Source organism: Jaculus jaculus, chromosome 6 (assembly GCF_020740685.1).
Source record: "Jaculus jaculus isolate mJacJac1 chromosome 6, mJacJac1.mat.Y.cur, whole genome shotgun sequence".
NCBI lineage: Eukaryota > Metazoa > Chordata > Mammalia > Rodentia > Dipodidae > Jaculus > Jaculus jaculus.
In genome coordinates, this window is record NC_059107.1 from 92,468,408 (window position 1) to 92,479,813 (window position 11,406).

The window sequence follows — 11,406 nt, forward strand, 5'->3', positions numbered from 1 at the left end:
TGGAGAGAGTGGAGGAGTGAGCGAGGAGAAGTAGGACAGAACCCCAGGTAGACTTTGTGCAGGAAGAGGGTGGCAACCCGGTGGTGGAACGCCTAGCTTTTTTTTTTTTTTTTTCCACATAGGGGCTTACTCTAGCCCAGGCAGACCTAGAATTCACTCTGTAGTCTCAGGGTGGCCTCGAACTCACAGCAATCCTCCTACCTCTGCCTCCCGAGTGCTGGGATTAAAGGTGTGCCCCACCCCGTCCTGCTCACTCCTAGCTTTTTTTTTTTTTTTTTTTTTTTGGTTTTTCGAGGCAGGGTCTCACTCTAGCCCAGGCTGACCTGGAATTCACTATGTCGTCTCAGGGTGGCCTCGAACTCACTGCAATCCTCCTACCTCTGCCTCCCGAGTGCTGTGATTAAAGGTGTGCGCCACCTCACCCGACACTCCTAGCATTTTTAATGCTTTGTGGAATCCCAGGAAGAGCACAGTCTATGCCCACTGCCTATGCCTCTCCACCTGCCCTCACCGTGGAGTCAGACATCGAGTCAGACATCGTCACCTCTGTTCTCTGCCAGAAGCCTCATTCCCCAGCCCTAGGCTGGATGCTCACCGCCTTCCCCTCCGCCCACACCCCCAGCGCACCGTGGGGTGGGGTCTGCCCACTTGTTGAGGGCTCTCTGCTGCCACTATCTGCTCGGGACATGGAGTCCCACAAACCCCCTCACAGATCAGGGCCTCAAGCACACTGTTTCTGAGTTCTCAGGGGGCCCAAGGCTGTCAGGTGGTGCTGACGTGCTAGGAGCCATGCCAACCTGCTGGGTGAGCTGGCCAGGGTGGTGGTCCCTGGGGCCTCATTAGCTAGACGCACAATGCCTCTCAACTCCCCAGGACTCAGCCCTCCTGCTGGGCCGTGGCGTACCCCTGTTTCTGTGCCCTAGGAAAGGCTCCGAGCCTGGAAGTCTCCTCACTGAACCTGTGGCTAGCTTGTACCAACTATAAAGCCAATTTTGAGAGCGCTCTGGGCTCTAATGGCCCAGGGGACTTTGGGTTGAGCCTAGCTCCCCAGCAGATTCCAATTCAGGCGCAGGTTGGGCCAGAGGAGGGAGATGACAGGGATCTTGTGCGGGTGCCTATGCCAGGTCAGCACCCCCCACAAGGGCCCTGTTGCTGAGATGTCCTCCTGGCCCTCTGCCAGTCCAGCCCATAATGTACCAAACACACCTCTACTCTTCTCATTCCCACGCTTTCTTCTCTAACCACTCCTCTCCTGGCCAGTCCTTTGGTCCATCCTATGAGGGTCACCCTGTGCTTGGGCTCAGAGCCCTGGCTCCTTTGCATATCACCCAAGCCCCAAGCCGCCTACTAGATTCCCCTGCAGGCACAGGCCTCCTCCCCAGCAGCCCATTATGGAGCAGGTTCACAATGGGAACCGAGGGAGTCTATGGAGAGAGCAGTTCTCTGAGCCTCGGGTGGCTGTGGCTGGGAATTATCCAAAATCACTCTCTACTTACCCAAAAAGGAGAGCCAGAATCACATACAAACTCAAGCCTCGTCTCTCAAATTACCTACCATGCTCCAGAAAGAGTATTATAGGACTAGCCGGAGCCAAATGGCTGGAGGGGTGAAGGGAGATTGCCAGACAGAGGGATTAGGAGCACAAGCCTTAACCTGAACCCTGAATTTGAATCCTAGCTCCACTACTAACTAGCTGTGTGACCTTGGGCAAATGACTCAATATCTCTGAGCCTTAGTTTTCTGGGGTAATCCCACCCAGTAGGCTTTTGTTGTTGTTGTTGTTTTGTTTTTTGTTTTTTTTGAGATAGGGTCTCACTCTAGTTCAGGCTGACCTGGAATGCACTATGTAGTCTCAGGGTGGCCTCGAACTCACGGTGATCCTCCTACCTCTGCCTCACGAGTTCTGGGATTAAAGGCATGCGCCACCACGCCCAGCCATACCCAGTAGTTCTGAGGATCAATGCAATACTGTACACCAAGCACAATACCCAGCCCTTAATTATCACTCCTTAAGTGATGGCTCTTATGATTAATAGTTTCACAAGCATTAATAACAATGCTAATAAGAGCAGTACCATTCTCATTAGTGCGAGTTGACGTACGCCAGCCCCCCACCATAGGACCAAGGTACCGGATCTCCGCAGCCATGGCCCTGCCCCTTTCCCAGCTTGCTCAGACACTACAACCTACTCCCATTTCCACTGCCCTGTCAGACCTGAACAGCCCCACAGGCTCCCCTGGCCATACTGAGGACTCTGTGGGGAACGCTGGTCTGGCTCTGTCAACAGAGGCACAGTGGGCTTCTCTAGGAAGGGGTCTGGATGAAGTATACTCACTAGGATGCCCAGTACCAGCCTGGGTTGGCCTGGACATAGTCCTTGACGGTGTCACTACAGAGAAAGAAAGGACAGAGAGTCAGAGCTGGCCCGAGACCTGTTTCTGCTACTACACGTGCCCATGTACCACATGGTTCTCCAGACTCAAAGAGGAGGAAAGGGCTGGAGAGACGGCTTGGCGGTTAAGGCACTTGTTGGAAAAGCCAAAGGACCCAGGTTCAATTTCAGTACCCATGTAAAGCCAGATGCACAAGGTAGCACATGCATCTGGAGTTCGTCTGCAGTGGCTAGAGGCCCTGGCATGCCCATTCTCTCCCTCTCTCTTTCCTCCTTTGTCTCCTTCTCTTTCTCCCTGTCAAATAAATAAATAAATAATTTATTTTTAAAAACAATTTAAAAATTCTTTATTTAAGAGAAAGAGAAAGGGGGAAAGAGAGAGGGAGAGAATGGGCACACCAGGGCATCCAGCCACTGCAGGTGAACTCCAGACTCATGCGCCACCTTGTGCATCTGGCTTATGTGGGTCCTGGGGAATTGAACCTCGGTCCTTTGGCTTTGCAGGCAAGCGCCTTAACCACTAACCCATCCCTCTAGCCCGATTTTTTTTTTTTTTTAGGGAGAGAAGACATGGTTCCTAAAGGCCCAGGCCAAGCTGAGACAGGGTATCAGAGCTGACCGACAGCCTCACGGACACCTACAACCTGGGGGGCGCTGCGTCCACTCCACATCGGATGGGGACTTCTCACATAGCACACACTCAGTGTTCTTTCCCAGCCCAAGGAGATCCACTGCCCCCATTTCTCCAGGTGAACACTGCAAGAGAGGTCTGATGGGGTCCCCTGCCCCCTACACCTGGCCATGGCCTCCCCTGGAAGGTGCCAGTCCATACCATCAACTCACCAAAAGGTAAAGAGAGCCACAACAGCCAAAGTGACCAGCAGCTGGACCAGCAGGATGGTATAGACCTGAGAGAGGGAGGCGGTCAGTTAAAGGAACCTTGTCTGAGGCTCCCAGAGAGGCTCAGAGAGACCCCAGCTCCTTCCCAGGACTCACTTGAATCCAGTCCTACATCCGGGCACTCTGCCCTCCTTCATAGGGGTCAGTGGACAGACTCAGGACAAGCTGAAGGGCAGCAAAGGTGCTCCAGAGTCTGCCCCGCAGAAGCTCCCCCCCTCACCCCCGCCACATGGGACCCGGGGAGCTGTCAGCTGGGATAACAGACCAGAGTCGGGTTGTATCTGCTGGCAGAGGCTGGCCCCGGGTCATCAGAAGGGCTCCCCCACCGAGCTCCTAGTCCCAGAGCCTAGGAAAGAAACTCTTACCTTTCTGATGAAGACACGGCGAACTTGCTGGTCATCCCAGCTGAAGGTGGTGAACAGCTCATGCTGTCCGCCAGGGAAACCGCTGTCATAGCCGGATCCGCTGCCTGCATGGAAACACCAGCCGGTCCTACTCAGAGCTACCTTGCAGCCAGCCTCGCTCTCTGGGCCCGCCAAAGTGTTTTTCTCCAGCCTCATTATTAAACACCCCCTCAGGTCCACCCTGCCCACCCCACCTGTGTCTCCTTGATCACTTTTTTTTGTGTGTGTGAGGTAAGGTCATACTCTAGCCCAGGATGACCTCAGGGTGGCCTCGAACTCATGGCAATCCTACCTCTGCCTCCCGAGCGCTGGGATTAAAGGCGTGCGCCACCACGCCCGGCTGTGGTCATTTCTTGCATTCCCTGCTCTGGACCCCAGGAATGAGCTGTCTCTCTCCCTTTCCCATGACTGGGGCTGTGGGGGCCAAGTTCTGCCATCCAAGTATGTCCCTTCTCTCTTGTGTTCCCACCCCCTCTCTAGTCACTCTGGTTCTCTTTGGCCAAAGATCAGCAACGGACAGCCTTTCCCCAGGCTGGTCAGCACATCCCAGGGCCAAAGGTGCTGCTGGCCTTGCTTGCTCTGAGGCCCTTGGGCAGGAGCTGGGCCTGAGTGGAGGTGCCCGGTCTCCTGCTGCTCCAGTAGGAAACTAGGGCTTGGGGGAAAGGAAGTCAGGAAGGGTAAGAGTAGGGGTGAAGGTCTGGCCTGGTCCTAGAACTCTGCCTTTGCAAGAGCAAAGACTCCATTGTCTAACAGACCCACAGGTGGAGCATCATCCTCCGGGGCTGTGTGACCTTGAGTTAAGTCACCAGCCTTGAAGTATGTTCAGGTACAGGGATGGCGGCCACTTATCAGGGGCCAAGAGAGATCAAAAGGAAAGCCCATGTGCTCTGTGCCAGCTGAGGATAATACTGCTTTCCCCCCTGTGCCCTCTTCAGGGCCATTCCCAAGCCCTGGAATATGTCTATGTTAGTTCCCTCCATGGTCCCCACTTGGTCTGGCCTCAGCACCAGCCCATCTTGGTCTTTCAGAGTTGACCATGGCACTGCACTGTTGGAGATCTTCAGTGGCTCCCCCTTCCATCATTCAAGTTCAAGGTTTTGTTTTGTTTTGCATGTGTGAGTGTGTGTGTGTGTGTGTGTGTGTGTATGGTGTGGTGTGGTGTAAGTGTGTGGTGTGATGTGTGTGTATTTGTGTGATGTGGCCTGTGCCTCTGTGTGTGTGTGTATGAATGAGAGAGAGAGAGAGAGAGAGATAGATATTGAGGTGGCCCAGGTGGCCCACTCCATCACTCTTCCACCTAGTCTTTTTTTAAAAAAAGTTTTATTTATTTATATTTATTTATTTATTTGACCGAGAAAGAAGAAGAGAGAATGGGCATGCCAGGGACTCCAGCCACTGCAAACAAACTCCAGATGCATATGCCCCCTTGTGCATCTGGCTAACGTGGGTCCTGGGGAATTGAACCTGGGTCCTTTGGCTTTGTAGGCAAATGCCTTAACCGCTAAGCCATACCTCCAGCCCCATCACCTAGTCTTGTTTTGAGCCAGAGTCTCTGTACTGATTCTGGAGCTTATGAGGGGACTTCTATGATTCTTGGTTCTCTGTCCCCTTCGGGATTGGGGTTACAGGCGCATGGTCACATCCTGCCATTTATGTGGGATCTGGAGATTTGAACTCTGGCTGTCTCAGGCTCCCTCAGACCTCCATGTTTGCACAGGAAGTGCACTTAACCATGAAGCCATCTCTCCACTCCATTTTTTTAAGTGTATGTCTGATGTGTATGCGCCTGTCCATGCATGTAAGTACAAGTGTGCACGTGCCACACTGTACATGAGTGCTCATCTTCCACCTTGTGTGAGACAGGGTCTCTCATTCACTGCTAGGAACACCAGACTGGCTGACCCTTGAGCTTCTGGGAAATTCTCCTAACTCCATTTCCAATCATGCAAGAAGAGGACTGGGGTCACAGACATGCGCTGCGACGCCAAGCTTTACCCGTGTTCCAGGGGGCTAAACCCAGGTCCTCATGCTTGCCCAGGGAGCGCTTCTCCCCTGAAACCACCTCCTCAGCCTCTTCAAGTAGTTTTTGGTTTGGTTTGTTTCTCAAGACACAGTGTCATGTATCCAAGGCTGGCCTCAAACTCACATTGTAGGTGAGGATGCCCTTGAACTCCTGATCCTTTGGCCTCTAACTCCCAAGTGCTGGGATTACAGAGTGACCACGATGCCCCACAGTTCAAGTTCCTTTAGTAAAGCTTCACAGCCTGGGTGGGGGGAGTTCTTCAGCCCCCTGCACACCCCTCCACTTTCTTGGCTTGAGTACATTTGTTTAGCTACCTGCCTGTCTGCCCCTGGACCTCTCCCCTTCTGTGCCTTCACAGACTAATTCATAGCGCTCTGCAGGGCTCTGGGTGGCTACCTCTTCCTCCAGGAAGCCTTCCCTGACTGGCAGGTGGGGCAGATGATCTTCCAAGCATCAGTGTCAGTGTCCATTTACACAGTCAGCCCTGGAGGGTAGAGACCCTGGCAGGACTCTGCATCCCCGGAATGAGCTAAGACCTGACGCTGCCTGGATCATACGAGTAAACGTTTGTCACCTGCTGACTGCAGATGGGCCTTCCTCCTTTACTAGTTCCTTGGAGAATATTCCTTAAAGTAGGTGGTCATAGCAAACAAGACAGGAGAAAAGAAAAATGTGGGAAGGGAGCGGGACAGTTGTGTTAGCCTAAATTGGGGTCTGAAGACCCAGCCTTTTTCCACTTATCTCACACAATCTGCCTGCTTCCCCTGCCAACCCACTAGCTATACCACAGGAAGCAGGGGGCACAGGACTTGACCTGGAGCAGTGGGCAGGGCTCCCCCACACCACACCTTTAGTGACCTTCCCGTATTTCACTTTGGGGTGAGGCTTCTGGGCTCTGGGCTTGGAGGAGGTGTGGACCATGGTGGCCACTTACTCCTTGTAAACAGAGGTCTGTCTAAGGCATTGTCCCCAGATCCCTTCTAGAACCCTGCAGGCAGTGAGGATGGCAAAGTGGGGGAGGGGAGGTTGAGGGTCACAGAGATGACCCTAAAGAGGCTAAGGATGTCAGAGATCTTCTAGCTGGATGTGGTGGCGCACACCTTTAATCCCAGCACTCAGGAGGCAGAGGTAGGAGAATCACTGTGAGTTGGAGGCTAGCCTGAGACTACATACTGAATTCCAGGTCAGCTTTATAGCTCTCAGCAAAGTTGCTGAAGTCTGTTTTGCCAACAGCCTGAGATCCCATGACTGCAACCCTAGGAATTGTCACTGCTGGTGAGTGTACTTGTGACTTGGGTCTGGCCACAAGTGACACTGGGATGGTTCCCAACACCTTACCCACACCATGCCCTCCTGCCCCCAACAAAGGCTAGAGAAAGGCCATGGAAAAGAGGTTGGGAAGTAAAACCCCAGGCTCAGCCGCTAACAACCCTGGGGCCTCCAAGAGGATCTGAGCTCCTTAAAGTTTCAGACCAGTCACTGTAAATGGCACACCCCCACTTGGAGGGCATCCTACCCAGGCAAGGGTAGTCTAAAACTGGTCCTTCTTTTTATTTTTATTTATTTATTTGCAAGGAGAGAGAGAGAGAGCACACGCAAAAGAGAATGAGTGGGCACTAGGGCCTCTAGCCACAGCAAACGAACTCCAGATGCATGCACCACTTTGTGCACCCGGCTTTACATGGATACTGGGGAATCGAACCTGGGTCCCTAGGCTTTGCAGGCAAGTGCCTCAACCGCTAAGCCATCTCCCCAGTCCCCACTTTTTTCCCAAACTGCCCCTTCTTGACCATTCTCATCTCCCCCAAATCACCTGTCTGCATCTCATCCTCCTAGGTAGGCTTTTCTAGGCAACACCTCGGCTCTTGTCCCCCATCCATCACCTCTACTTAACCTAATTCAGTGACTTGTAGAACCTTCCCCCTTCCCTGTCGGAAGCACCCTGACTAAAGACGTTCCTTCGCCCCCTTTCCAGAGTCCTCTTTGACCTACTCCCAGCAGTTCTCCAGAGCCTCTGGCAGCGTATTTTGCGCAACCACTGGGTTCATAAAGCAGTTGAGTAGCGTCCTCCTGCCCTGTCATTGCCACCTCAAATGACTGAGAGACTTACTGGGGTCCACATAGGCCCAGCTTGGATGGAGAGGCACAGCCGTGGGGGCTGGGGGGAAGGCCCCCGCCTTCAGTCCTTCCCCAGAAGTGGCCTCCTCATAAGAAGGTGGGGCCGAGGGCACTGCTGGGGCCTCCTTCTTCTCACCATGTGCCGCCTGCTGCTGCTGCCCCTCGGTCCCCGGGGCCTTGTTAGCCACGGAGAGCTGTGGAGTGGAGGCAGAGGGAGACGGTCACCAGGGAAAGAGAGCCTTCCAAGCCCTCCTCACCAGCCCCTCCATTCCTGGAACCTTCCTGCGTGTTCTTTCACCTGTGCACATGAGAGCTGGCAGAAATGAGCTCAGGAAGAGTGAGGCCAGCTGGGGTGCACGGTGGAGCTGGGGCAAAGACAGGAAGCCAAACATTCATGGGAGTGCCCCACCCTGGGTGGCCACAGGGCCCCCTGGGAAACAAGCTGGGTGTCTGTGGTCCTGTGTTTTCCTGGAGTCCAGGGAGGAGCCTGATCCCCGGGAAATATTCAAGACTATTACTGAATGACAGTTGTCCTGTTTCATCACCCTGCCACCTTGCTCACTGTATTCAACCTCTGCTGAAAGAGAGGAAACTGAGGGCTGGAGAGATGGCTGAGCGGTTAAGGCGCATGCCTGCAAAGCCTAAGGACTCACGTTCAACGCTCCAGGTCCCATGTAAACCACACGCACAGTGATGCAAGCGCACGATGTCACACACGTGCACAAGGGGCTGTCACATCTGGAGTTCAACTGGAGGCCCTGGCATGCCAATTCTCTCTCCCTCTTTCTCTCTCTCTCTCTCACACACACATTTTAAAAAAGGGCCAGTCTGTTGGGCTTGCCTCAAAGAAAAAATAAATAAATAAATAAAAGGAGGAAACTGAGAATCAGAGAGGAAAGTGACTTGCCCAAGGTCACACAGCCACACATGGCTTGCTGGGCTGCAGGGCCCAGGCACCACCCACTTGAATGGACTGCCTTCTGCTGGGCTGGAAATTTACAGAGAGTGGTATGGAGGAGAGAAGGTGCCACAGAAAGGCAGAAAAAAAGGAAGGGCCTGTAAGATGGAAGGAGGACAAGCTGCCCTCATTCTGCAAAAACCTCACACTGTTCCCAAACAGAATAGAACTGAAGGATGTCATTGTTGGAAGAGACCACAGATTTCTAGTTTAGTCTCATCCTTCACTTAAGACAGGGGACTGAGGCCCAGAGGAAAACACACACTCAGGATAGGTTGAGAATGCCAGTGTGTTTACACTCAGAGAATGACCCCTAGCCACAATGACATGCTTACTTTTGGGTGAGGGGAGCTGTGAGGGTCAGAGAAGAAAAGATGGCCTAGAACCACGGCGTGAAAGCAGAGTGATAGAAAGGGCCTGTGGCCTTGTGGTCGCAGGAAGCCAGGGCTGAAAGGCCACAAGGAGGGCAGCGGGGCTACTTGCAGGTGGACAAACGAGGGGCCCACAGGTTGGTTCTTCACCAGTCCAAGGACCACGGGACTCGGGGAGGCGAGTGGTCCTCCAGAAAACCTCTAAGGAGATGAGGACAGAAGGCCAAGGGCAGAGAAACCCATTCTCCCAGGACGGAAGGCAGCCCTGGCTCATGCTGGCGGGTGGAGTGGGAGCATAAGGGGAGGCTTCACTTCATCACGCTGCTCAGCCTCCTCAGAGACCAGCAGCCCAGGCCCGGAAGAACACATCCTTCCGACGCCCACTCCCCTTGTCAGGCAGCCTTGGGAAGCCCCTAACCCAGCCACTCAGCATTCCCCCACCCCAGAGCCTTCTGGGCCCCACCTTCCCTGACACCCATACATGGCATTCCCAAATGACGCTTAGCCATTGGCAGGAGGTGGTATCACCCAATGACATCATTTTGAGGCCATGAAGAGCTTTAAAAGACAGAGAGGAGGGTCCGACGACCCACGGAGGGCATTCTATTGGCTCCGAGGCTGGTCTTAGAGAGAAGAAGGGGTATGTAGGGAGGGCTTTCCTGTGCCCAATCCTTAGTACTTCTAAACAAAGGGCCAGAGGACCCTCCCCCCTTTCCCTAGGCCCTAGTGGTTGTATAATTCCACAGGCTGTTGATGTTACATAACCCTCCTGGACCAGCCTTGTTTCTGCCCAGTCCCACCCCTGGAATTCATACCTAAAACTAAGGGGGGGGGGGCATTTTTACCCATTCCCATCAGAACAAAAACAAAGATCAGAGCATCCTGATACAGGGTGGCCAGTCACCCCCAACCATAAGGTCTGCATCCAAATACCCAGATGTGGAATCATGGAGTTGGGGGTGTCTGCAGGGGTGTGTGAAAAATGCCCCTAAAGTGGTTCGATCTGGTACTGGAGGAATAACCATAGGCACTGCCCCGCTAGGCTCACCCTAAGACAGACAGACAGACAGACAGACAGACACACACACACACACACACACACACACACACACACACTTGTCTCACCCAAGCTGACTCCTTATAAGGGCAGGGCACCTGTGAAGAGCCTTGTGATGCTAAAGCATGAGGTGGGAGGGAGACAAGGCAGGGGAGGAGAGCCTTGGGGTTGGGACAAGAAAACCTGGCCCATTCTTTCAAATGGGCCATTTGGTCCTCTGACTTCAGCAAGGACCACAGAGGACCTTTGCCCTGGAGCCAGGGGAGGATGCTTAAAGTGGTCCAGAAAGCTTGTTCAGGATGACAGGGAGATTGGAGGGGGTGGGGGGAGCCCAAAGGATGAAGGATGGTGCAGGCGGGGAAGGTGCCCCCATACCTTTCCCTGGGTCATGGTGCCGTCTCTCGAGGGAAGGGGTCGCTGAGGCAGAGGCGGCCGCTTGGGTCACCACAGCCTGCCTGCGTCTCCTCTTCCTTCCTCCGCGTGGGTTCTAGCAACATCCACTGCGGGCCCCGGGGCCAGGCAGATTTCGGAGCATACCATCCGCGCTCCGGGGGAAGGGGGAGGGCCGTGAGAGGATGCTGCGGACCAGACAGGACGCTGCGGATTCGAGAGGCTGGACGGAGGTGTGCACCCCCCCCCCACGCTTTCCCTCCCCAGGACCTTTATCCCTCCCCGGGGAGCGGGGAGCTCGGCGCCGGGGAGCAGCCAGTGGATGGGTCCGTGGGGGCGGGCGGGAGCAGGCACGGGGACTCCCTGACACCTGACTAGCTGATGCTGCCTGTTAGGCTGCCAGGAACCGGAACCCGACTCAGGCCTCAGCTCCCCAACATCTCTGCACCCACACGCTCCAGCCCCTGCCTCTCTGGAAGCGTCTCGATCTCTGCCCCCAGCTCCTACACCCCTCTCGTGTGTTTCATCATCCGCTGCGGAGCGGGAGAGTCTAGGACGGCTTGTCTACCTTGCCTGCTCCTAACCGGACAGGGGCCCCCTGGGCCCTGTGTTCCCCTGGGCCTTGCGCAGGCCTGGAACCACTCTTCCTTCTTCGTTCCCCACCTGTGAAATGGGAGCAATCGCCCTCTCGACTCTTGACTCGCAGAGATATGGCTGGGTGGGCGCAGCTTCTGTTGTTGTCAGCTCTTGGGACGTTTAGAGACGTCTCTGTTTCTATGTCGGAGCCCCTCC

The 11,406-nt window shown here is 54.4% G+C and overlaps 1 protein-coding gene across 1 annotated transcript in view; it reads right to left on the bottom strand.

Annotated features, from left to right (window-relative positions):
- Faim2 (Fas apoptotic inhibitory molecule 2) overlaps window positions 1-10,934 on the bottom strand; it is a 44,099-nt gene extending 33,165 nt beyond the window's left edge. Inside the window, exons 1-5 of the mRNA XM_004649816.3 lie at window positions 10,600-10,934; window positions 7,831-8,032; window positions 3,659-3,762; window positions 3,237-3,301; window positions 2,337-2,390 (exon numbers count right to left, since the gene is read on the bottom strand). Coding sequence (XP_004649873.2) covers window positions 2,337-2,390; window positions 3,237-3,301; window positions 3,659-3,762; window positions 7,831-8,032; window positions 10,600-10,614 — 440 coding nt within the window. The 5' untranslated portion in view covers window positions 10,615-10,934. The remainder of the gene's footprint in view (window positions 1-2,336; window positions 2,391-3,236; window positions 3,302-3,658; window positions 3,763-7,830; window positions 8,033-10,599) is intronic.
- Window positions 10,935-11,406: the final 472 nt, after the last annotated feature.